Source organism: Nuphar pumila, chromosome 5 (assembly GCF_984573655.1).
Source record: "Nuphar pumila chromosome 5, dmNupPumi1.hap1.1, whole genome shotgun sequence".
In the NCBI taxonomy this organism is placed as follows: Eukaryota; Viridiplantae; Streptophyta; class Magnoliopsida; order Nymphaeales; family Nymphaeaceae; genus Nuphar; species Nuphar pumila.
In genome coordinates, this window is record NC_143253.1 from 23,742,000 (window position 1) to 23,769,089 (window position 27,090).

A 27,090-nucleotide genomic window follows, 5' to 3' on the forward strand; every position below is an offset into this window, starting at 1 on the left:
TAATAGAACCAACTTTTGAAACATGCATCAAAGAACCATTTGTAGTGCAAAAAGGTACACCACTGTATGGTTTACAATTGGCCAATACAAACTCATTTGCAGTCATATGACATGACACTCCTGAGTCTATCAACCATCCCAAAGTCAAGCTAGAAATACCTGCATAAGCACAACCAAATGTACCAGTGGGATTAAACGAACTAGAGGAAGCAGTAAGAGAAAGAAGTTATTGGACTTGTTGAGCTAACTGATCAAGTCTAGAAGCGACAAGGCCCTGTGCATCAGGAGTGACAGTGGAGGTGGAAGCCGTAGTAGGAACATGACTTTCTTCTTTCATCACATTCTTTTCACTCCTTGCAACTCTGGATACTGCAACGTTCCCTCAAAACTTCATTCTTTTCCTCTTCAATGCAGGACATGCCGTTTTCATATGCCCCATCTCCTTATAATAATGGCAACAAACATTACTTATATCATACTTTAGGAATCCCATCTTTGCCCTACCAAAGCTGCTAGGTTGTCTTACTGCAACCATAATATAATTACCAGAGGAATACGACTGAAGAAATTTCACCTTAGTTTTCTCAAAAATGATTTCAGAAACAGCTTAGGTGACTTGAGGAAGAAATGTTCTATGGATAACAACACTGCTGACATTATCAAACTCAGAGCGCAATCCCATAAGAAACTCAATTACTCTTATTGTTTCCTTGGATTGCATTTCTGCCTCCATACAAGTCTTGCAATTCTTGCATGTCTCACACTTCTTTTTGTTATCAATCAAGGCCAATGAATCTCATAGCAATTGCATCTCGGAATGATACTCCTGAACTGACTTGCCTTCGTGCCTCAATGCTCTCAAATTTTGCATTATCTGATTCTACCTTGCTCAGTTCTCCAGCGTATACACTTGCTTGAGATAGCCCCGAGTATCCTTAACTTCAACAAACTTAAAGATGTTCATGAAAATTCTTGGTGACCTTTGCATTGTTCATCTTCTATTCTTTTATTACATTGTCATAATTCACATCTCCAAGTTTGGGCTTCACTGAAGTCCCATCAAGAAAGCCTCCTTGTCTTTTGCCAACAACGATGGCTATCATAAAATCAGACCAAAAGGAATAGTTGGTTCCATCTAACTTAACTGTAGTCAACTGGATAGTGTCTCTGTCTCCTTTCTCCATTTCAACCCAACCCCCAAACTACAAAGTAAAGCTGCACAAAATACCAATACGACACCAATAATACCCAAAAGTGATACAAAAGAAACCAATACAGCTCGGTATGCAAGCCACAACACAAGTTTCACACACAACCCTTCAACAATAGCACTATAAGCCAAAACCAAACCAAGAATCAAGAAATCACAATTTGCTTCAATCCAGTGTTATACACACCAACAAACACGATAATCACAGTTCCAAGCAAAAACAAAACTCTCTCGGCAAACTATATCCAAGGACATGTAAAATCAATAGCCAAGAAGCCCAAATCCAAGTTACCGCTACACACACTATTGGAAAACAAAAAAAATGTATCAAAACCACAAATAACCTCCTCAAGAATGATATCAGAAGATCCCTAACACAAAAACGATGCTAGGGATCCCAACCAAGCACAACAATGGCTACCGATAGCCTCCAACAATTCTGATTTCTCGAAACAGGTCCCAAGAAACTCGTCACACAGAAAATCCTTCAAAAATTACCCAAAAATCTAATACTGACCCGATGATGCTGATTCATGATTCTACAAGCTTCTAAAACCAAGAGTTATTGGATCAATACCTCAAACCCTCAAATGTTGGACAGTCATACCAGTGATGCTGATGTCATCACCTCGGTCTGCAATCCAACAGTAGCCAGAATGGAGCTTCTTCCTCAACACAATCTTCTCTTCAATATCCTCCTATGGCTCTGATACCATGTTGGAATTAGCATGCAATAAGAGGAAGAAGAGAGAAAAAGAGAACACAAAGTGAAGAAGGAAACTTCATTAGAAAAAGAATGAGTTACAACAAATATATAAAGTGGGTGGGGGGGGGGGGTCGACCCCCATAAGCCCACTACAAGACAAAAGTTATTGGAGTAGTGGGCAAGGCTGGCTAGAATACAAAAATACCCTTAGTTTGTAAAGTATGTACAAATAGATACATTGGAGGGTATTTACACATAAAGAAAATATGTCATTTCCTCAACATTTTGAAGTATTTTTTTACTCATTTTCTATGTCACACAGACTCTTCTAACAGGGCACCGCACCCGTGTCACACCCGCGTCACACCCGCACCCAGGCGGGTGCGACACTTGGACACAACTTCCTTTGTGTTAGGTGAAGTCAATCACACCGAGGTCCATTTCTATCCAAAAGTAGATTCATTTAACCTTAATCAAGTCTATTTTTATCTATATTACATATATAAATACATAAATGCACACACATACTAGTAGTGTTTACTTAAAACTGTTAAAAATTATATATATATATATATATACACACACACACACACTCCCCGCATCCCTGCACCCAAGTTTTTTTAAAGTGCCACATCGCCGCATCTGCACCCGCATCCGCACCCGCACCCGCACCCGCACCTATGTGACATAGCTCATTTTGGATGTTAGGGCTCTTAAGTTAGTCTCATCTTCTTTTTTACAGTAACATTTATATGTGCCTGTTGATGTTATGTCATGGTGGTAGGATCTGGTCAGTTTTTTATTGTTAAAGTGGTTGAGTTTTTACTAACAATTATTACTCGTGAAACACAGCAGAACTGTGAGAAACTGTGAATGATATTGCTTCTTAATTAGGGCCATCACCTTCATTAAGCTAACAAAGTTTGCAATATATACCAGTATAGCTTATTGAATGTCTACAAGTTCCAAGATAATTGTGTAGGATATGTATGTGGGATTGTTTGTAGTGGGGATCTTTCCATTGATGTTGGGATGCACACAAAGGAGTAGCCACAATATATAGAACAATAGCGCCTTTGCTTGTCTTGCTGATTTTGTTTTTATGAATATATGATGTAATTTGGATATTATGATAGTATTGGATGTTTCAAATGCTTTTAAGCTAATACTTCCAAAAATTGAATTTTTTGTGGATTACTTATGTGAATCACATGATAAATTGAATTTTTTTTGGGAAGGATCAATTTTTTTACTTATCAAAACATTAATTTTTACTTGAAAACTAATTGTTATATGTTATTTTGGTGAAAATTTTGCAGAACCAGATTTATTGTCATCCAATCAGCAATTTTCAGATAACTAGGTTATATACAGGTTAGTATCTGTCATCCAAGCAGTAAAACCAGGTTTTCAAGGTTTTTTAGAAATCCGGTTTTGATCCATGTTTTCAGAAAGCTAGGTTTCCAGAAACCAAGTTTTTTTAGCATGTCATCCAAACGAGGCCTTAGTAATTTAAGGACCTCTCGTGTTTCATTGTTGTAGGCCTTAGCATGTCATCCAAACAATGTTGTGTATTTGTGTATGTGACTGTGTATGCAAACCTCACTGGTTTATGATTAATTGATGTTTGACAAAATGGATGTAGTTATTTGAAGTGAAAATAAATTTTTCTAATTTCTTTGCATGTGTAATTTATTTGTATAAACTTGATAGATAAAATTTCTTTTCTTTTCTTTTATTTTATTTTTTATTCTTCTGGAGAATTTTCCAATAAAAACTTGTGAAAAATAAAAAAATTGAAAATAGAAAGTTAAAGCCAAGAAATTTTTGTTTTAAACTTTTGTCACTGTGAAAGGGAGGGCTTCCCATACAGACATGGCGGCCTGGTCGATCCTGTTTGAGGGCACCCATTTTGATCGGAAGAAGTTCGCCAAGGACATCGTTAGATTCAAGGTTAAAGTTCCTTCTTTGTTCTTCTTATTTGTCATTCTTCCCTTCCCTTTTGAATTTGATGACATGAGAAACCCTAACTATATTTCTTAGAGAAATTGAAGGAATCTTCTCAACTTTGTGCTTTTCTAAAGCCTTTTTTTCCTGTTTTCTGGTTGCAGAAGAAGCCTGTTGAAGAGCTGGATCCAGCAGTCGTGATCACAGAGGCGCCTATCACCCTACCGGAGGCTGGAAAAAAGCGGAAACGGGAAGCCAATTCTGGTAAGGCTCCTAATGTGTTTCATTTATCATTTTTTCAGGGGATCTTACTTTCATTTCTTTATTTGTTTTCAGTGCTGCTGGTGTTTTTTTTTTTTTCTGTTGGTTTCTTTACATTCTTTTCTTTAATAAATGTCAAGCTTTCTTTTGTCTGTTGATTGGTATTTAACACTTTAAATTGTTAATTTATATCTTGATGATATGGATTTCAAAAAGAGGGCCAAAATGAAGACAGAAAAGGCTCTAGTGCAAGGGCATACAGTTACATTCATAATAGCCTCATTTGTGACATGCCAAGATTTTTTGGGTGGATATCATGTGCAATACCCTCATCTCCATGTATTTTTGACCTACCTCCATATTCCCTATGAGCTTTGGTAGGGGCGAACAATGCTTAAGTCCTCACATAGTGACACTAGGGATTAGGAGAATATGAAAACACTTCTTTAGATTGGGACTTATGGGAAATGGGTTTTTGAGGAATAGAATTCTTTGAGCGGTTTGGAAAATTCTTGGTATTAAGATCTTCATAAAACAACACTACGGAACTTGAGGTGAGAGTGTGTGATGTCAAATATGACTCCTCACTTAAAACATGAGCTTTGATACCATTTGTTGTAACGCTGGGCCTTGACCCAAGTCACGAGTGGGATCCCCACAAAAGAACTTCCACAACGCTTTTGCACTTACTATTAAGTTCAATTTGTATCTAATAAGGACCCAAATCTCAAATGTTACCAATTAGCGAAAATACAACCACATAGCTAGCACACATGCATAGGCTAATCTGCGCAACCGATAACGAGATCTCAACCTCAGTTTTATTTTATTACTAAAATGAACTCACTATAAGCATATAGAAAATGCATATTTGTAGGTGATGTAAGTCTATTAATTTCAGTGGTTTCATGATGTTGATAAAACAAATGACATGGTAACTTGTATATGACCATGTGATAATCACATAAAAAAATAAAAAACAACATGGAGGTGTTGGCATCATGCTAAGGGCAGTTTGGTGATTTGGCTTGTATTAGTCTTAGTTGTCAAAAGCGCAGGCGGAAGATCCCTAAAAAGCCTAGTCGGAGCCTAGGTGGGGAGTAGGCGGGACCAAAAGAACAAAACTTTGAAAAAAGTATAAATATCATAATAAATTGTTAAATTTAAGTAACAAATATATAATTGTAACCATCAATGAAGTATAACTGTTCTTCAATGAAATATATCACAAACTTCCTACAATTGCATACCATTGAACATTAACAAAAATAATTGTGATTTATGAATGAAGCAAATATAACACACAAAAAAAAATTATGAATGGAGCAATTACAATGAAGCAAATATAACATAAAAACAAACAATTATAAATGATGCAAATAACCATAAAACAGACAATTATAATGAAGCAAATATAACATACAAATAATTAATTATGAATCAAGCAAATATAACATAAAAACAGATAATTGAGAATGGAGCAAATATAACATAAAAACAAACAATTATGAATGAAGCAAATATAACATAAAAATAGACAAATAGTAATGAAGCAACTATAACATAAAAACATACAATTATGAATTGTGAAAAAAGACAAGAAAACACATATAACTTAGACAAACAGAAATGCACAAATACCCACAAATTTATATAATTAGTTAATTATAATATATATATATATAAATTATATACCTGGGAAACTGATTATATAACTAAGAAACTAATTATATAACTCAGAAACAGACAAACAATTACACACACACACACACACACACACACACACACACACACACACACACATATATATATATATATATATATATATATATATAACTCAGAAACTCAGAAAACAGAGAGGGTAGAGGGCTGTTAAAATGTATTGTGTATATGCCTCACATTACAACAAGTGGTATTAAAACCCATGCTTTCAATAGCTTGCACCATCCAACCTGAGATGACACGCTAGGTCTCATTGAGATAGAAGCATAGATTCTTGAGGTTGTGAATCATGAGATATGTAAATAGATGATCAATATACAAAACTTAAAAATACATATGCACATTTTGACAAAATATTCGGTAACTAATTAATGTTTTTCATAAATAACATATTTTAGAAATTGAGAAATAAGAAGTGGACATCTAATCATTGGCTGAGTAACAAAAGTCTATAATAAGAAAATTCAAAAAAAGGCTATTGAAACATTTCAAGTACTTTGACTGGAAAAGAGGGCGTTAGCCGTGTTACTGTAATTGTCAAGTCACCATATCACAAGTCAAGAACATATTCGACAGAGTGCAACAAATATGAAAGTAAGCCTAATTATTAGGGAAGGTGCATCAAACTGGATTCCATCCTATTTTCACCAGGCTCATGGTCATTGGTGTCATCTATATAAAGATTAGGTTCTATAAGTAATGGACAACCTATGAAAGAAAGATTACCATTTAGGGAGCAGGTATGCCTTGCATAAAGGAGACAAAGACTGGTGTTGCAGTTTTAGAGGCATCCTGAACATGCTAAGCATCCATATTCTCTTGTTGGCCAGTGATTTTTGCAATGCAGATAAGTAACTGGTGCATAAAGGAAATGCTACAGGAGCTGGGTAAGGAGGCACATAAAAGAAGTGCCACATGCATATGAAAGCAATATGCGGTATATTTGGTTAAAAAGAAAAGGAAGAAATTTGTTAAAAAAAAATGACCTATATATTCAATGTCATCCATTGCAAAATGATGTGATCATGTGAGAGCACATAAGTTGTCTGGCTACAGTGCAGCCCATTGGAGCTTTCTGGAATGTGCATGTTAAGAGACAACAGGACAATTAAGGCTTTGACAAAATGCAGCATACTATTCTACTTCCCTGAAATATTTTTATTATAAAAATCAAGTTTTTATGTTATGAATGAGATGGTGTTTCTTAGCAGTTTACTGTCAAACTGTTTTTTTTCTTGATACTTTTTTAGTATTGGAGAAGTTGATTTGATAAATTATTATTATTATTGAATTTATTCAATTCATTATGGGTTGTTATTACTGCCAATACCTTATTCCTACTCAAATTTTGTTAGAAATGGTGGATGGTTTCCATGTTTTCAAGAGTTCAGAACCTGAACTGGCAGAGATAGTGAAGAAAAAATCAGTGAAGAACCCTGATTCAAATGCCAAAGAGTATAATAGACAGATTGAGGTGATTTGGCATCTTCCTCTTAACCGTCTTATTTCTGTGTGAATGGAAACATATGCCGCTTATGTTTGTAGGTTCCTGATTGAAATATTTTGTCTTATCTCTTTTTTATTTTAGATTGCAGCACTCACACGGAAGAAATATGGAATCCATGTTGCTGGCCAAAATGTTCCATCACCACTTAATGATTTTTCGGAGCTAAGTTCTAGGTATTTGACCTTGAACTTATATTTGCATAAGCAGTATTGTCCCAGGACTTTTTGTTCTTTAATTATTTTTAAAGTTGTTTACAAATTTGCCATAATTATTATATCATTTAAGTACTTAAGATGTTGCACAAATAATTGTTCTTAAGTGGTAAATTAAATGGATGAAAAATAATAAATTTTCTGATAATACAATAAAACAATAGTGTGACGACCCCAACTCATACACATTAAAAAGTGGCAATATATATATATATATATATATTTATATATATTAAAACAATTGCGGAAACATTCCCAGAGACCCAGGGCCTTTGCAGTCATAACCAATCCAAAACCACAAAGGATCTTATACCCATCATCCAAATCAAAATATTATCTTTATTAATTAAATTCATATAGTCTAAAAACATAAGCAAATGAATATAAACAAAATAAAAGGTGGAGTCACATTGTCCCAAAAAGAATCTCTCTAAGTAGTGCAACCCTTGTAGCTCCCTGCAAAAGCAGTTTCCCTCGCTGGGCCTCAGAGACTGCAAAAACACAAAAGTAGGGGTGTCAGAATCAAAGATTCTGCGTACGAGTCCCTCTAATGAATTAAATATGCACAAGGAACATAAATAAGATTCATGCAATATTTTAGAGGGATGCAACTATGATGAATTCATAATCCAATTAATCATTCAAGCAATAAGCAACAATTGCTAAACAATAGGGAAGAACTAACAAGCAATAGGAAACATCAATTAAGCAATAAAGACATTTATCATGCAATAGAGAGCAAATATCATGCAATCACCAATACATTATAATTAAGGGAACAAGTAAAATATGCATGATTTAATAAATAACAGAAATATACATGACATCAATGCACATGCATGAATAAATTATTATCTTTTATCAAAGTTCTCTTTTATATGCATGTTCCTATTAAATGCATACAACTTTAGTTCCCTTTTTATTATCGTTGTCCATGGATACTCAAAACGGGTAAACAATTCTCGAGGTCAAGTTAGGTTTCTAATTGTAGCTTAACACACAGGTTGTATTTTATTACTGGGTTTCACACTTAGGCCTTGACCGATATCAGGAATCAACATCATCCATCGGAATATTAGAAATTAATATATAATGCCGGAACACTATAGAAATCAACAACCATAATGTCACTTTCTTGGCATACTAAAAACAACAGTTTGTCTACACACCACCCTCAGGTAAAGTGGCAGAATCTTTCTAAAATCGTGATCGAAAGGTGAACTTCAATATCGGGTTTAGGGGCACAATAACGCACACGAAGTTTTAGTATCCTCACGGCTCCCCAAAACTGCAAAATCTAGGATTCTCATACTAAAGAAGACACATCGATGAAGCATAAATTACACTGTTCTCTTCTTTTATCTTGTTATTAATTCAATTTCTTTATTTTGCAAATCAATATGCAAAATTAATAACACAGATTCGCAAATCACTTTTCACGGGACCACAGCCCATGGCAACATGGAATTGGGCAATTAGAATAATATTATCATTTTTTATTTTTGCCATGCATAAACAACTAAAATAAGGAGCAACATATGCTCAAGGCTCTCACGGCCTACGATGATTCATTTTTGATAATCGATGCATTCATGCAAAAATCATAAAGAACATGCTACTTATGCATTCTTTTCATATGCTTTTCAGTGCATAATCACATATGCTAATTTAGAGATGAGCATCAACAACAATATTCATATGCATGTGTTCATATAATCATGCTAATTACATGCTTCTATTCATGAACGTTTTCAAAGTAAACATGTACTCATGCTCTGAAGCACATGCCAAAACACATTACTTTCATGTATGCACGTGCACATAAAGTAACTTTGCATTAACACCTTGATCATACATAACAAGTCTAAGCATGTGAAAAATATCATTCTTTTGCATGCATAAGGCTATGTTTAATACAAGTGGCAAATATGAAAATTAACATGCATAACTGAATTCTATTCAAGTTACGCAGGTATAAGCAATAAGCATGAACTAACAAATTGGATTATATAACAACCTGCATATTATTTAGTCAAAAGTCTGGACAATTAATATAAAAAAGAATAGCATGCAATGTTATTTTCTTTAACAAAATTTTTGTAGACAAATGACTCAGCCGACTGGGTCGGGCTGGGTCTAGCCCTCTGGTCGGCCGGGCCCCAATTGCATAACATAAGGAAACAGAAAATAAAATTATTGTTTAAAAGTGTTTCCTGTTTTTTTTTGTCAATGTTATTTTTTTTAAATACCATGTGCAGCCAACAAGTGGTTGGGCCTAAAAGAGGTGCCAAGGCTTGACAGGCTGCCAGTCGGCCCACAATCACAGGTGTGCATACCCAGCCGAAAATTTTTGCAACCACCCTGCACAGGCCGAGCCTGTGTAGGTTCGCCAGGGCCTGACAAGCCAGCCGAGTATGACTCGGCTGGGCTGGTCTGGGCTGCCCAGTAACTATACAAAAACATGAGCAAAGAAGCTTCAATGTGCAGAAATTAAATATGTTCTATTTCGGATATGCATGCATAACAGTTTCATATGGTCAATATTTATACAAATTCAGACTTTATGCTCAAATATGCATATGAATACCCGTTCACAGTCGTGCATATGAAAGTTTTCATTTTGGTGAGCACATGTAAACAAATAGTCTTGCAAACATGCATGCCTGCATTGATTTTACAATCAGCTTCCACATAACCCCATTACACAACCATTTGCCATGAAATATGCCATTAAACATACTGTCCTAACATGATAAAAATTCTGTTTTAACATAAGAACAGTAATAAACAGAAAGTATGCATAAAAAGATACAACTAAATGCAGACCGCAACGCACTTTTTTTTTCAAAACATTAGCACCCAGATCTGCGACACATTATATATATATACTTACACGCATATTTTGGTTCCAAAATAAATTCAAAAAAGAGAAAATACATTAATTTTAACCATAAATCTTAGAGTAAATATTCAGATTTACTCCTTTCTCATGAATTTTCACTAAAATCTTGCATGAAATTCAAATTCATGCTTTTTTCTCATTTGAAACAAGAGAAAGACCCGTACCTTAACCGTAGATTGAAAAAAAACTAAGGATGGATGGATGAAAACACCGGACGGTTGGAGATGAAAAAGATCTCTTCCTTGATCTTCTTCCTCTTCCTCCTTCCTTCTCTTTTCCTCTCATTCTCTCTTTTTTTCTCCCTTTCTCTTTCTCTTTCTTTCTCTCTTAGAGTCTATATTTTTTTTTGATCTTTTTATAGGCCACAAGGGGAGTGACGCCCCCCCTCCCCAGCCCCTTCTAGAGAGGACTGGAGAGAGAGAGAGCTCTCCCCTTTTGCGATGCTCACTCTCTCACTTTTCAGTTTTTTTTTTCAAACTCTAAAGTTGACTTTTCAAAACTTCTTTCCTAATTCAATTAAACTTTTTCAAACCTTCTTTATTTTTCTTAAACCTAGTTAAGGACTCTCCTATGGAATCCTAATTAGTTTACAAGAATTGAAATTTGGAATTAAATAAAATTAATTAATTAATTATTAATAATTAAATTTTTATAAACTTCCAGAGGGTCCCTTATCCCTCTGGGAGTCCTTTTAACTCTGAATAACCTCAATTTAAATTTAAAAAGTGAATTTAAAGTTGTCTTTTTGTTGGGTATGGGTTTTAGACCTTGATCCAGATCCAAGATCCAAATACATATCCAAACCCCAATTGGAGCCTGAGTTGAACCAATTTCTAATTAATATGGGTCTTGGATAGAGTCCAGATCCATATTAATTTGGATCAAAAGCATTGGATCTAGTCCGATCCAAATCCAAACTTGGCCCGTCGAGGTGGTTCTTTTTTGAAAAATGGAATTTTTGGGCTCACCGTAGCCCGAATTCAAAAAAGTAAAATATCGTTATGCTCAAAATTTTAAGACGCATCCAACGATATATAGCTTGAATTTCACCTCTAAAATTCATCCGAAAATAACCCGATATTCACTCGAATATAAAGGTTGAAAATAAAACTTTTTCTCACATTTTAAGCGGCTCGTTTAGGCCTTGCCGATGAGACCTGGGCCAAGCCTAGACTCAAAAGCGTCGGCCTAAAATCGAGAATCTACCGATTTTTCCTCTATACTTAGCCAAATTTTCGAAAAATCTAAAAATGACTAAGTGTGAAAATACACCATATTACATAGTCTCAAAAGTAATGAAGAAATGAGGGAACACCTATTGCATAAAAAAACGAGGTCAGAAGACAATTATTCTAATGTCAAGCTCTCTTAGTATGGCTCATGGTGGAATTCTTTGCACAAGTCATTTTGGTAGAGACTTAAGAAGGACTTCAGAAGACAATTATTCTAATGTCAAGCTCTCTTAGTATGGCTCATGGTGGAATTCTTTGCACAAGTCATTTTGGTAGAGACTTAAGGACTTCAGAAGACAATTATTCTAATGTCAATCTCTCTTAGTATGGCTCATGGTGGAATTCTTTGCACACGTCATTTTGGTAGAGACTTAAGAAGGACTTCAGAAATTCAATATTTTGGGGGTCTTATTGTTCTGAAATTTATTGTATTTATGTTAAGTGATGACATTTGGTTCCCTTCATTTTTAAGTTTTTCTGTGATCTTAATCCAATTGTCTTTTCTGCCTACTCTTTGTTCTAGTAGAAAAATTCAACACGTCAAAGGAATACTTATGGAAGGATGAGGTTGTCCAATGCTAATGAAAGATTTTCTCACCAATTCTTTTATAAATGAGATTAAGAAACTCCCCTGCTGAAGTTCTTCAAGGAAGTGATTCACGTAGAGCATGTTTTAGTGCATTCAAGTCATTGAAGTTAATCATATTCGGACTCTTTGTTCTCTTCTATAAGATAGTGGCTTTATGCCTGACGAGTAGCTGATGTCATACCACGCTATAACTACATGAATCATTGTATTGATTTAATGTCAGTGTGCAACTACTGAACCAACTGACATGTCAAATGAGTGCAAAGCGGTGTGCTCAATCTCAATCAAAGATGGATAAATTGTTGGAGAATTGGTATGTAAGATCTGGTTTAAGTGCTGAAGGTGCATTCATAACTTCAAAGAACAGTCTCTCTATTGTTAGAAGTGATGAATATGGAAGAGAAAAGAACCAAAGGAAGGGAATAAAAGTGCTTCATTTGGACGTGTTAGTAGCATTTGAAACCCAAGGACAAGGAATTTTTTCCAAGGCTGAAACAAATGGATTTTAAGTTGTAGTTTGTGCAAGTGTGCATAGCAGAGAGTTGTGTTTATTGAGCCTTGATGCAGACTTTTTTCCATTTAAGAAATTTTTTTCTTTGTAGAGCTTCATGTCTTTTAGTTCTTTCCATTTTTAGCATATGTAATATGTTTATATTGTATGTGATTGATTTATGAATGGTAGTTGATTTCTTTTGGATTGTCTTCATTCTGATGAGATGTCAAGACTTTAATCTTACCTTTTCTCTTTGGATCCATGGGAGATTGTATTGAATAGTTCGTTGCGCAGCTTTCCTTTGACAGCATGTCCACATATTTATTTGACAACTTTATGTGATTTTATGTCTGACCAACTAGGATCTTGGGTTCCAACTCTTGGCAGAAAAGATTCTGTCATTATTACAGTTAACATTCATGGATATTAATAACTATCTAGGTATTTTTCCAAATGTCATCTTATCTTACAGTCCTTCAAAATTGGAGCATTCCTATTGCCTATCTGTTTGTTCAGTTGATTTATCACAAACATTTTCCCATTTGTTGTTATTTTGAAGATTGCTTTAAATTGTATCATTCCCAGGTTTATGAATGTAAACTTCCAGATATTCGTTGCTTTATTTCACAGGTATAAATGTAAATCGCGCTTGCTGCAAAATTTATCAGAGCTTGGTTTTAAAGAGCCCACACCTATCCAAAGGCAGGCTATTCCAGTACTCCTTTCGGTATGAACTTTTAATCTAGCTGTATTGAAATCTTTGTTTATGTTCTTGGTTCAACTCCTTTATTTATATTTTGGTTCTCTCATGACCTCAAAATTGTCAGGGACGTGAATGCTTTGCTTGTGCACCTACTGGTTCTGGGAAAACTTTAGCTTTTCTCTGTCCTATTCTGATGAAGCTGAAGGTACTGATTTGCTGTTGTATCTTCACTTTGTTGTTTTTGTTACTTTTTCAGAGTATGTTTTGTGTTGACAAAGGTGGTATTAACTTTTTGTTGAATTTGTGATCCTTTGATTGGCTTTATATAACTTCTTTCTTCACCTTTAGAAAGGGTCAAAGGATGGGATTCGTGCTGTAATTCTTTGTCCTACTCGAGAATTAGCTGCTCAAACAACTCGAGAATGCAAAAAATTTGCTAAAGGAAGAAAAAAATTCTTCATCAGATTAATGACTAAGGAACTATCTAGATGTGGAGATTTCAAGAAAATGCCATGTGACATCCTTGTATCGACACCTCTTCGATTGGAGTATGCCATCACCAAGAGAAATCTTGACTTGAGCAGGTATTTATTGGTGGGATTTGTAATTTTGCAACAATTTTTAGTTCTTATAAGGTGATTTAGTTGCTATATGACTTCTGAATCTTTTCTGGGTTTTGTTTAATATTCTATGAGAAAATAATTATGTAGAGATGCAATTTATACTTGGAGAACCTTCTGGCCATATAACTTGATGACAGTTTATTAACAAAATCATGTATAACTGTTCCCTGGAAAAGCAGTATGAAGAATATCTTAGTGTAAATGGAGGTGTCAGTATAGAAACTGCCCACTGCAGAGTTCCCAACTATTTCATGAATTCAGATGAGTAATTGTTAGAGGACATTGTACTTAATTCATCTTATTGATGGTTTTTGTTGACAAGAAAAATGAAAGAAAAGCAAATCTATTGCGTCTCTCATTATGATTTTGATGGAACTTGGCCTTCAATAAGAATGCCCTATGTTGGCTTAAAAGTGAAATTGCACCTCTACTAGGGACATCCTGCTGATTATCTTGTTGATTGTTTACAGGGTTGAGTATCTTGTCTTGGATGAATCGGATAAGCTTTTTGAGCTTGGGTTTGTGGAGCAGATTGATGCAGTTGTTAATGCATGCTCAAATCCTTCAATTATTCGCTCTTTATTCAGCGCCACATTACCTGATTCTGTTGAAGAACTTGCACGTACAATTATGCACGATGCTGTTCGAATTATTGTGGGTAGAAAGTGAGTATTTTCTGCTACTTAACCTCTAGAGTAGGTAAGTCGCGCGTTCTAATATTTTGACTTCTACTAGGAATTCAGCCTCAAACATGATACAACAGAAGCTAATATTTGCGGGGAGTGAAGAAGGAAAGCTGATTGCACTTCGACAGTTTTTTGCAGAGGTATGTTGCTGCAATACATGTTGAATTGAGATTCCTTGCATAGCGTACTTGATATTTCATGTAAATGGCAAGCCTCTTTTTTTGTCCTAAATGCAGTGAAATTGCCCGAGAAGTTTTTCTGTTAGGCTCTTGGCAAGTTCCACATAAAGATTTTCCTATCAGTATTTAACTGCATCTATTCGTGATAGGTTATAGTGGTCTTAACAGCTTCAGTCTGTGTTGGGACGTGCCTCCACAAGTTCCAACCATCTCATTACCGTTTTATTAGAATCACTAAGCCTTTCAAGATCCAATTGACTAAATGACTGATCTCGTTTGAGAACTGAATCCAGGAATCCAAATTGCTTTGCGTACAATATCTGTAGCGATTAGGTGAAAAGCTAGTTGAAGTTTTTTCCAGTAATCTACTCCAAACCGGTATGTCTGATTATGTATGACAATGTGGCTGCGTGGTTATTGAATGTTTATCACTTATGTGCCTGAAGTTAGTAATATAGTTGAGAGTTAATGGCACAATGCTTTAAAAACACTAGGATAAATTTTTTAGCTTTGGTTGCTATTGCATAGTGGTAAAAGCTCTGTATTGAATAGTGTAGAATCCGCTTTTCACTCCAAATGCATCCTGAACTCAATTATTTCTGATTTGGCATAATGTTTGATGGTTCATTGGTGATGGAGAAAAAGAAAAAAAGGAAAATGAAACAGGTGCTCATGAGTTTCATGGCATGTCCTCCATGTGTCTGGAATATGTCAAAATCTTCTATTTGAATAGCATAGGGGTAAAAGCTCTGTATTGATTAGGTGTAGAATCCACTTTTTCACGCCAAAGGCATTCTGAACTCAATTATTTCTGATTTGGCATAATGTTTGATGGTTCATTGATGATGGAGAAAAAGAACAGGAAAATGAAACAGGTGCTCATGAGTGTTTCATGGCATGTCCTCCATGTGTCTGGAATATGTCAAAATCTTCTATTTTTTTTTACTGTTGGTGTTTAAGTTTGTGTGTTCTTTTACCATGTTGCTCATGCATTTGGCGGTCAGCAGAGTCTCAACCCACCTATATTACTATTTGTTCAAAGCAAAGAACGAGCAAAGGAGCTCTACGGAGAACTAGAGTTTGCTAACATTAGGGCTGGTGTTATCCATGCTGATCTGACTCAGACAGAGGTAATTCTTGAGCAAAAGCTTCATGCATGGTGTGATAACTTGTGTTCTTAATCGTCCTCTTTAAACTCTTTGGTTTTTTCAGCGTGAAAATGCAGTGGATAGCTTCCGTGAGGGCAAGACATGGGTTTTAATTGCAACTGATGTTATTTCTCGCGGAATGGATTTTAAGGGTGTCAACTGTGTGATCAACTATGACTTTCCGGAGTCAGCTGCAACATACATACATCGCATAGGTATGCTTCTGACTGGGGTTACATTCTGTTTGGATTTAATCAATATTCAAAATCCATGCTACAATGAATATCAATTGTTGATAATGATGAAGATGATAAACCTGTTCAGCCACTTTGCCTTCTGAAGTGAATCTTTGAATTGATCATCTACCTTGTACAAATACTAAACTAAGGATGATGATAAGTTCCATTTATTTAATCAATTAATTATATGCTTACAATTTGTTCATCTCTCTTGTAAAAACACTGGCCCAGCCTGCCCTGACCTTAGTTGTCAAAAGCTGCGACTAGGCTCCACCTAGGTGGGCTAAGCATAGAGACACCACCTAGGCTTATGGGTTTAGGCGGTAGGGCTCTATTTTTTGACCTAGGCTGCCTAGGAACCATACACGAACGCACACACATATATAAAATATGTTTTTTCAGTTCTCTCTCTCTCTCTCTCTCTATATATATATATATATATATATATATATATATATATGGGAATGGGGTTTATCCTATCCTTTTTTTTTACGTCACCATTAAGACCCTCCAAATATCAAAGTTTTAGGTATTTTATGTTCAATTTTGGACCTGTAGAAGGAAGATGCGATGCACAACCACCTGTGTAGAGAGAGAGTCGGCTGCACAATAGAAAACTCGTTAACACTTATTATTAGGGCTTCTCTCTATGTTAAATAGAGAGAGGCTAAAAAGAATAAATTACATCTAAGCCCATTATTAAATAAAATTTCAAATAGCCTCTAATCTAAGAAGGCTCAAACTTAAAACCACCTATTCTCAACACTCCCCCTCAAGCTGGAGCATAGATATCAATCATGCTCAGCTTGTCACAACATTTTGAGAAATTTGGTCTAGCAAGAGGCTTTGTAAACATATCTGCAACTTGGTCTTCTGACTTTAGATATTTTGTAGTGATATGACCAGCTTGAACCATATCTCTTACATAGTGGCAATCAACCTCAATGTGCTTTGTTCTCTCATGAAAGACAGGATTGTTCACTATATATGTTACAACCTTGTTATCACACATCATGGTCATAGGAGAGGAAACCTTCACCTGAAGATCATGAAGAACAGTACGAACCCACATCAATTCAGCAGTTGTTTGGGCCATAGCCTGATATTCTGATTCTGCACTCGACCTAGAAACCACATTTTGTTTCTTACTTCTCCAAGAAATCAAGTTGTCTCCCAGAAACACACAGAATCCCGTGGTAGATTTTCTATCCACTACAGATCCTGCATAGTCAGCATCAGAATAAGCCACTATCTCCAGAGTTTCACCTTTCCTGAACAATAACCCCTTTCCAGGAGAAGATTTTAGATATCTGAGAATCATTATAGTTGCATTCCAGTGTACCTCTGTTGGTTTGTCCATAAACTGACTAACTTTTGCTTACTGCTAAAGCAATATCCGGCCTGGTCACAGTTACATACAGTAGCTTCCCTAATAGGGAACGATAGCTTTTGCTATCAACCGGTTTTGACCCCTTCTTCAAACAACTGAACTTTATGGTCCATGAGAATATTTGTTGGTTTAGCTCTCAAGATTCTCGTTTCCTTTAATAAGTCAAGAACATACTTCCGTTGAGACAAAACCATCCCTTCACGGCTCCTGGCAACTTCTATCCCCAGAAAATATCTAAGTGAACCAAGGTTTTTTGTAACAAAGTGTTTTTGAAGATGAGCCTTTGTGGCTTCAATAGCTTTCACATCATCTCCTGTAAGAATGATGTCATCCACATATACCACCATAACAACCATGCCAGAGTTAGTTTTCTTGATAAATAGTGTATGATCTGCTGCTGACCTATTAAAGCCAAAGCGTGACATCACTTCAAACAACTTTTGAAACTATGCACAAGGACTTTGTTTCAAGCCATAAATCGCCTTTCTCAATCTACACACCTTCTGACACTCCCCCTCAACCTCGAATCCTGGAGGTTGTTGCATGTAAACAGTCTCAGATAGATCACCATATAGAAATGTATTTTTCACATCTAATTGGTACAAGCTCCAACCATGATGAACAACCACTGAGAGAACAAGACGAATGGTACCCATCCGTGCAACCGGAGAAAATGTTTCAAAGAAATCAATACCATATGTCTGAGTATACCCTTTTGCTACTAATCTGGCCTTGTACCTTTCAATAGAACCATCAATTTTGTACTTTATTGTATATACCCATTTACATTCAACAATGTCAGCATCTGCTGGGGAATCAACTAGATCCCAGATACTAAAGCATCCATTTCTTCTTGCATGGGCAGCTTCCAGCGGTTATCAAGCTCTGCCTGTTGATAGTCAGAGGAATAGTTTCAGCAGATAAGGCTGAAATAAAAGTTTTCATCTGATTTCAAATTCTGGCATCGGAGACAAAATGAGATATGGGATATAAGGTACATTGTCGTGTCCCCTTGCGTAGAGCAATAGGCATGTTATCATCATCATGAAGATCACTATTGTCAGTAGAACTTACTTCAGGAGAAGAAGAAGATGAAGGCACTTGCGGAGGTGGAGCTCTACGCACATATACCAATGAAGGATTATTAAATCTGGAAGAGAATGAAGTTTGGTTTGGTAATGAGGGCACAAATTCCAAAGGAAAATGAGGTATAGGTAATGGAAAAGACTCAGTTGGATCAACCTGCAGCGGGGAACCGGTATTAGTGTAATATGGAGTGGATTCCAAGAAAGATACATCCGCACTGACATGCTCTCGGCGAGAAATAGGATCATAACATCGATATCCTTTTTGATTTTTGGGATAACCTATAAATATGCATTTTGTAGCCTGAGCAACTAATTTATCACGGTCAGGGCCAAGTTTGTGGACAAAACAAACACATCCAAATATTTTGGGTGAGAAAGAAAAAGTGGGGCATTAGGTTTTAGGATATGTAATGGAATTTGATCACCAACAGAAGACGAAGGCTTGCGGTTGATCAGATAGCAAGCAGTGGTAATCGCATCACCCCAGTATAGCGCAGGAACATTAGATTGAATCATAATGGTCCGGGCAACATCAAGCAGGTGCCGATGTTTTCGCTCAACCACCCCATTTTGTTGAGATGAATAGGCACAGGACGTTTGGGGTTGAATGCCATGATCTTGGTAAAATTGTAACAAACATTTTGATTTAAACTCAAGAGCATTATGAGTGCGAACAATCTTGACAATAGATTCAAATTGAGTTTTTATTTCAAGAATTAAGGATTTGATAATACTTGGAACTTCAGATCGTTCTTTTATTAAAAACACCCATGACAACTTAGAGAAATCATCAACAATAACAAGATAGTAACGACACTGAGTCCTAGTAGGAATCCTACTAGGACCCCGTACATCTGCTTGTAGAAGTTCAAAAACTTTATTAGTAGACTGACTCTTACTCGAGGGGAACAAACTTCGATGATGCTTGCCCAACTGACATGCTTCACACTGAAATGATGTAGTGGAAGGAATTTGAGGAAAGACCGAACGAAGCTTTGACAATGAAGGATGACCAAGGCGACTATGCCACTGAACAGGACTGAATGAGTGAACCACTGCAGCATGAACATTACCCACTGGATGATGTAGGTAGTAGACTCCGTTTTCTTCATAGCCTCCACCAATCTTCTTCCCCGTCAGCAAATCCTGAAAATGACAACCCATCAAATCAAATATTACTCTACAGTTTTGTTCTTTTGTAAGACAACTAACAGAGAGTAAACTTTGAGGAAAGTTTAGAGCATGAAGAACATTTTTCAACTGTAAGGAGGAGGATATAAAAATATTTTCCTGACCAACAACCGGGGAGGAACTCCCATCAGCTAACGAGACTCCAAGCTGAGCCTTAATATCCTTTAGATCTGAAAAAACAAGTGAATTTCCACACAAGTGTCTGGATGCACCAGAGTCAATAATCCACTTACTGTCAGTCAGATGAAGATGATTTCCTGTTAAGTAGGCAACACCAGCTACAGGAGGAGTGAAACTCAAAGGGCGAAGAGCTATCAGCTCATCATATTCAGCACGACTAAGGGTGATACTGTCACTTGCAGAGATATTATCATGTACATTTATTGCCTCGAGAGTAGTAACATTTGCTTTAGGAACATATGACTTTGAAGAAGAAGAGGTTGGCCGACCATGTTTATCCCAACAACGATCTTCTAAATGTCCAGATTTTCCACAGAATGTACATTGAAGCTTTCCTCTGCCTCCCATACCACGTCCACGACCTCGTCCTCTGATATTCTGAATATTTCCACGCCCATAACCAGATGAGACAACAAGAGCAGATGACTGTGTCATAGGCTGAGATTGTGGAAGAGAGATCACAAGTATACTTAGACGATTGTATGCATCAGCAAGAGTAGGTACATCTAATCCAGTCAACATTTGGACTTTTGCAACAGAAAATTCTGAAGAGAGACCTGTAAGAAAGCGAGCAACCATGGTTTGTTCTTGATGATCCTTTTGCTTCGAGCAACAAAGAGGCCTGTGAGCATTAAGTCTTTCAAACGCAACTTTGACAGAGGCATAGTACTGGGCCAAGGTCTGATCTCCCTGCTGCAAATTATATATCTCCTGTTTGACTTGCAGGATACGACTCACATTAGTCTCTTGTGAGTACGTATCTCGAAGATTGTCCCACATCAGTTTAGCTGTATTATAGTAAATTAATCCATCTGCAATATGGGGTTCGACACTATTCATGATCTATGACATAACTATGTCATTATCTTCATCCCAAGTAACATATTTTCCCAATTTTTCAGTGGGTTCGTCTTCCAACAAAATATGTTTTCGACGATGTCCAGATACCGACATCATAAAAGTTCTGGACCACCTGGCATAGTTGGTTTCATTCAACCTTACGGAAGAGCCGTACGAGAAGGGATTGGCAAAAGTCTTATACTCCCCAATATGTTTCATTTTGGAATCACATTTCGAAGTTTCAGCCATACTGAAGATGTAATTCAATTAAAAAAAATCAGATTACCTCACTTGAACAGCAAGTGCTCAAGAAGAATTTTTCAACACAGCAGGGAATCACACCTGTTGTTTCCACGACAAAAAAGAAAACAACAGCCCACAAACAGGGAAATTTTCCAACACAGCAGGGAATCACACCTGCTGTTTCCACGACAGAAGGATAACTTAAACTAACATGCTTCTTTCACAGCACGCATGAAAAAAAACCAAGACACAGCAGGGAATCACGACTGCTAAAATCCATATTCTGAAATAAACCAACCAACTAAAGTCCAGGAATCACGACTATTGCTGCTCCCAAACACATCACGACCAACGATAATATGCAGACACAAAAGAAATCACGACAACTGCTGTTCTCCAAACATATAAGGCTCGACAACCAATAAGTCTTCAGGGCACGGTTAAACAGATCAATCATATCTCGATCACACGCAACAACACAGGAAAGAAAATTTCTGCTGCTCCCAAACAACAGGAAATCACGGCAGGCACGCAACAACACAGGAAATGAAAATTTCTGCTGCTCCCAAACAGCAGGAACAAAACTCGGCAACAAAAGATCACGGCAGAGAAAAAAACTCCAAACTGAGGAGCTCAAGGGTTACGACTCCACATATGCTCCCTTAGATCTGATGACAGATCTGGGTAAAATCCCAGATCTGTTATCAGATCTTCCACGACAGAAAAAACAACAAACCTGATTTCAAGAAAAGTTTTTTTTTTCGTTGGTGAAGATCAGTCCCTATTGATGACGCTCCCGAGATCGAGGGCTCTGATACCATGTAGAAGAAAGATGCGATATACAACCACCTGTGTAGAGAGAGAGAGAGAGAGAGAGAGAGAGAGAGAGAGAGAGAGAGAGAGAGAGAGAGAGAGTCGGCTGCACAATAGAAAATTCGTTAACACTTATTATTAGGGCTTCTTTCTATGTTAAATAGAGAGAGGCTAAAAAGAATAAATTACATCTAAGCCCATTATTAAATAAAATTTCAAATAGCCTCTAATCTAAGAAGGCTCAAACTTAAAACCACCTATTCTCAACAGGACCATTAGATGTGTTTATCAATACTTATTTATTGAGAAACAAGCTTTGTTTCAAATTTATTTGATGTAAAAAATGTGAAACATTTTATCATGAAATTTTAGTACGATATTAACCAATGATTTTTTTACTTCTTTAAAATACACATATGAACATAAAGATGCTTAATTAATTACATGTTCTCCATTCAGCAACCATGATAAACAGATATAACAGTTCAAATTAATTATAAAACATCTAAAAACTATTGTTTTTGGAGGGTCCTAACAGTAACCTAACGAAACAGGATCAAGATAATTCTCATTCTCTCTCTATGTATCTATATGTATGTATCTATATAGAATAACCGGATGGTATGCCCCAAGCTTTGTTTCAAATTTATTTGATGTAAAAAATGTGAACATTTTATCATGAAATTTTAGTACGATATTAACCATTTTTTTTTACTTCTTTAAAATACACATATGAACATAAAGATGTTTAATTAATTACATGTTCTCCATTCTGCAACAATCATAAACAGATATAACGGTTCAGATTGATTATAAAACATCTAAAAACTATGATTTTTGGAGGGTCCTAACAGTAACCTAACGAAACAGGAACAAGATAATTCTCATTCTCTCTCTCTCTATCTATATGTATGTATGTATATAGAATAACCGGATGGTGTGCCCCAAGCTTTGGTGTATTTTTAAGATTACACAATTTCATGAATTTTGTACATGTTACACTGAATTCCACACTTCATCCTTAGTTACATTTATATGTTTGTTACTAAATTTAACTATTTATTGTAATATTTTTGTTTTTCTTAATGATTTGTTTTTTTGATCCCGCTTAGGCCCTGACTGGTCCTTTTAGGTGTTTTCCGCCTAAGCTCCGACTAGCGCTTTTGACAAATAAGGTCCTGACTTGAACTTGATAATCCATCACCCAAGTCTTATCGGGCCTTGTACAGTCAAGCCCATGACCTACCTGGTTGGTCCATATTTGTTTTCTGGGCATCCCTTGAGAGAGAGAGAGAGACTTGCAACTTGCAAGGAAGGGAACTGGATGCAGATCACTTTTTCTTTTTTTTCTAATAATTTCTTTAATGGGATGTTTTTTCTAATAATTTCTTTAATGGGATGCCCCACCCAAACCACTGAAACCAAGCCGTGTTTGGGCCCAATTTCTGTCAGGTTTGGTATGAGAAAACTGGACCAAACCTACGAACCCCGTGGACTTGGCCGATTTGATCACATGACACCTGATGCTTTGCCCTGCTGCTGATAATCTATGCCTCGCTGTACCAAGTGCCAGATTAATTTGGTACCTTCAAATTTAAGCACTTCATCAGTCTTACTTTATATTGAAATAATGATTATGCTGGTTTCTTGAGTCCTAACCAATCATCTCGCTGTGGTGTGCATTCGCTGATGGCTTGTAATATTTTTTCTTATCAATATCCGTCACTCCTGCATGCATTACTTGACTCAGGTCGGTCTGGAAGAGCAGGGAGGAGAGGCGAGGCGATCACATTATATACAGAAGCCGACCTTCCTTTCTTACGGAATATCTCAAACGTGATGGTGGCATCAGGCTGTGAGGTCCCTTCATGGATCCTTACCCTGCCAAAGCTTAGGAAGAGAAAACACAGGCCACAGCGAGATTCGATATCCACGGGCCCATACTAGCATTTTTTAAATTGAAGGTGCGTACACTCAGTTGCTGTTTTGCGCATCGAGCAACCTGGTTAGTTCCACTTCTTGATGAGGACACCATCTGCCTGACTGGTACACTAATTGAACATCCGGATGCTTCAGCGATGGTGTGGCGTCTAGTACCCATGTGTGAGCCTGCATTTGGATCAATGATCTGAAACCTTGGATGGTGTGCTTCAAATTTTGTATTTTGTCAATCTAAAATTTGGATATAATTATAGATTTTTTTGTTTTCTAATTATTTGTTAAAGTAGGTTCGGATATGGAGATTCTCTGAAATAATAATGTTTTGTTCTGATCTTAGAAGTCCAAATGGGCCATATGGTTGATGACCTATATGCATTTTTTTGATGGATACTTACTGGACCAGCTGGGCTCTGTGTATTTTAGCCACAGTTGATTGTAGCTCGAAGCATTTGGTAGATCGGCCTGCAGAATCTGCCCTGGGGCTGCTTGGTTTAGAGGGTATTTTTGGTCCGTACTTGCTCTGGGGGCTGCCTGTTGTCTCTAGGGCTGTACTTGGTTTAGATCTGCACTCGACTTGGGTGGACGCAGGTCTGAGTTTAAGGTGCTAATACCGGATCTGGAGAACCAGGACCAACTGGACCTGGCTTGGGCACAAAAAGAACTGGGTTTGATTGCCTATGGCGCGGATCATGCTACATTGAAAATAATGAATCCTAATTGGGATTTGAGTTGGACCTATGTCTGGTATAAATTTTTTAAATAAGACCGGGCATATATAGTACTCGGCTCCCTAAGATTCTGGACTGATTAGCTATCAGACCTGTGTAAGTAAGTCTAGACCCATCTCTTATTTGGATCTGATTGGATCAGATTCAGGTCATACCAGACCATTGAAAACCTTAGTTGCCACCCTACTTGTTGATAATCATACTAAAGGCTGTGTTTGGGAGCCTGTCATTATAGGGGATGGGGTGTAATCTGAGGTAGTTATCTGAGTTGGCCTATTGTAGAAAAAGTTGGAGGCTGATTGGAATAAGGATTTGAGGGAAGCGTGAATCACATCAAGTAATCTGCCAACTCCAAATTCCCAATATTTCAAATTTAAAGTCCCTGCGTACAGAGAGGAGGTATTTGGGACTCCTGGAATCACAAGGAATCCAGTGGCTCCCTGAAAGTCTGATGGCTCACATTTGTTTATTGCATTTACTGTAGTAAATCCTCCTTTTTAACACTTTTATTGCACCATATTCATTAAATCCCCTTTTAAACATTGTTTTACTGTTGTTACCTTAGTAAATCCCCTTTATCTATATATGTTGATGTTCCTCCATGCGGTTCATTGTTTCCTGCTCCAACATTGTTTTCCTTTGGTTCTCAATCTCAAAAGGGAAGGCGATCTTTTTTTTTTGCTTGAAATTTTCTTTGTTTTTTAGTGTTTATTGAAATTTCTTTGTTTTTTGAGTGTTTATTTGCTGTTTATCTTTCAAAATTTTCATATTCTTTGTTGTGTTATTAGAATGTGTTCCCCTGATTTTGTTGCTAGTTATTGGTTCCTCCGCTAATTTTGTTTTAGCTCCAATTCTCTGAGGTGAATACAATTGTTTAATTTTCCATTTCCTGCTTTGTGACAATTTCTTGTATTGCAAATGTTCTTATGTTCCAAGAAATCCAATTTAAAACACTGAATGTTCTTCGTTGGTTATTTGTTGAGTTATTTGTGCACTAGGCACTGCATTTTCGGCATAGTTTTCGGCACTAGGCACCCTTTCGTTCTTGTCATTGTCCTCCTCTTCCATTTTCGACATAGTTTTCGGCAAAAAATAGGGACCTTGATCTGTACCCCATCGGCACGACACGAGGGCCAATCCCCTCATTTTTTTAGCTTTTTTTTTGTTTCCTTTTTTTTCTTCTGCTGTCGTCGGACATGTTCATCCAGCGGATAAACCCTTCCAACGTCGGGCTCCCTTCCACAACCTCTCTCCAATTGTCGTGTCACTTTATGTTGTAGTCGATTTTCGCAGTCAGTACCATGGGCCAGGCCAGTGGTTCTTGGTTTTCTCGGTGAAGAAAGCTTAGACCAACTGGCATCACTGCACACACCAAAAAAACTATCTCTGATACCACTGTAGGAATTAGGATCGTGGTGTGTACAATGAAGGTGAGATAGAGGAGAAGGGGATAGATTGAGATTAACAGACTGCTTCAGGGGAGATCCCTTGATGTAATCATTGAGTTCTCTCTGTGTGTGTATTTCCTGCAGAGGCAATGGCTATGATATTTATCCTCCCCTGGGTAGCCGTTACCCAGTCATAACCAACTCTTTGGATTCCCCAATATGCTAGGAATCCAATGTGAAGTAAGCCCACCACTGTATCTCAATGGCCCACTACTCAAGTGGGTCATTAGATTCCTGGCCCACTACTAGGATCATTGGATCTAATTACCTAGATCCATATTTTAGTTTGAGCCCACCACTGTATCTCAATGGCCCACTACTCAAGTGGGTCATTAGATTCCTGGCCCACTACTAGGATCATTGGATCTAATTACCTAGATCCATATTTTAGTTTGATTACACGGATCCAATTTTGGATCCAACATATGGGTTCCATGTGTGAGGCCTATTGGCCACATTGGATTTGTACCAGGATTCAACAGAAAACCTAAAAAGGATATGGTTTAGCATTAAAGATCTGCAGTTCTCGGTGGGACGTAATAGGCTCTTTATGATCAGAGTCTCGAAGGAAGATGATTTTCAACTAATCCTAAGGGGCTTAAAAGCTTGTGGGGTGCACCCTGATCGTGCAAAGATGGACACCAGGCATGGATTGGAAACTTGAGAGAATATTGACTGTCTCATAATGAATCCGGCTCCTAGATCTCTCAATTGAATGTTGGAGAGAGGAGTTTTTCTGGGGGATGGCTGAACACTTGGGAGCAAAGCTGCTGGAAATAGATGAGTACATGAAACAACTCAGCCGCATGCACTATGCTTGGATCTATATAGAGGTTCCATTAAAATTTCTCTAGTCAAAGAGATCGAAG

General features: G+C 36.9%; 1 protein-coding gene across 5 annotated transcripts in view; it reads left to right on the plus strand.

Moving 5' to 3' along the window:
• The window catches only part of LOC149837129 (P-loop containing nucleoside triphosphate hydrolases superfamily protein), a 34,723-nt gene extending 10,312 nt beyond the window's left edge, over nt 1-24,411 (plus strand). For 4 of the 5 annotated variants that reach the window (XM_090005839.1, XM_090005840.1, XM_090005841.1 and 1 more), the window contains 12 exons: nt 3,772-3,869; nt 4,028-4,127; nt 7,202-7,320; nt 7,435-7,526; nt 13,412-13,508; nt 13,609-13,689; nt 13,833-14,068; nt 14,578-14,772; nt 14,843-14,933; nt 15,980-16,102; nt 16,185-16,335; nt 23,855-24,411. In XM_090005839.1, coding sequence (XP_089861965.1) covers nt 3,792-3,869; nt 4,028-4,127; nt 7,202-7,320; nt 7,435-7,526; nt 13,412-13,508; nt 13,609-13,689; nt 13,833-14,068; nt 14,578-14,772; nt 14,843-14,933; nt 15,980-16,102; nt 16,185-16,335; nt 23,855-24,051 — 1,560 coding nt within the window. In that variant the 5' untranslated portion in view covers nt 3,772-3,791 and the 3' untranslated portion in view covers nt 24,052-24,411. Of the gene's footprint in view, nt 1-3,235; nt 3,291-3,771; nt 3,870-4,027; nt 4,128-7,201; nt 7,321-7,434; nt 7,527-13,411; nt 13,509-13,608; nt 13,690-13,832; nt 14,069-14,577; nt 14,773-14,842; nt 14,934-15,979; nt 16,103-16,184; nt 16,336-23,854 lie in introns of all 5 variants that reach the window. The other variant, XM_090005843.1, reaches the window with a different exon arrangement.
• Nucleotides 24,412-27,090: the final 2,679 nt, after the last annotated feature.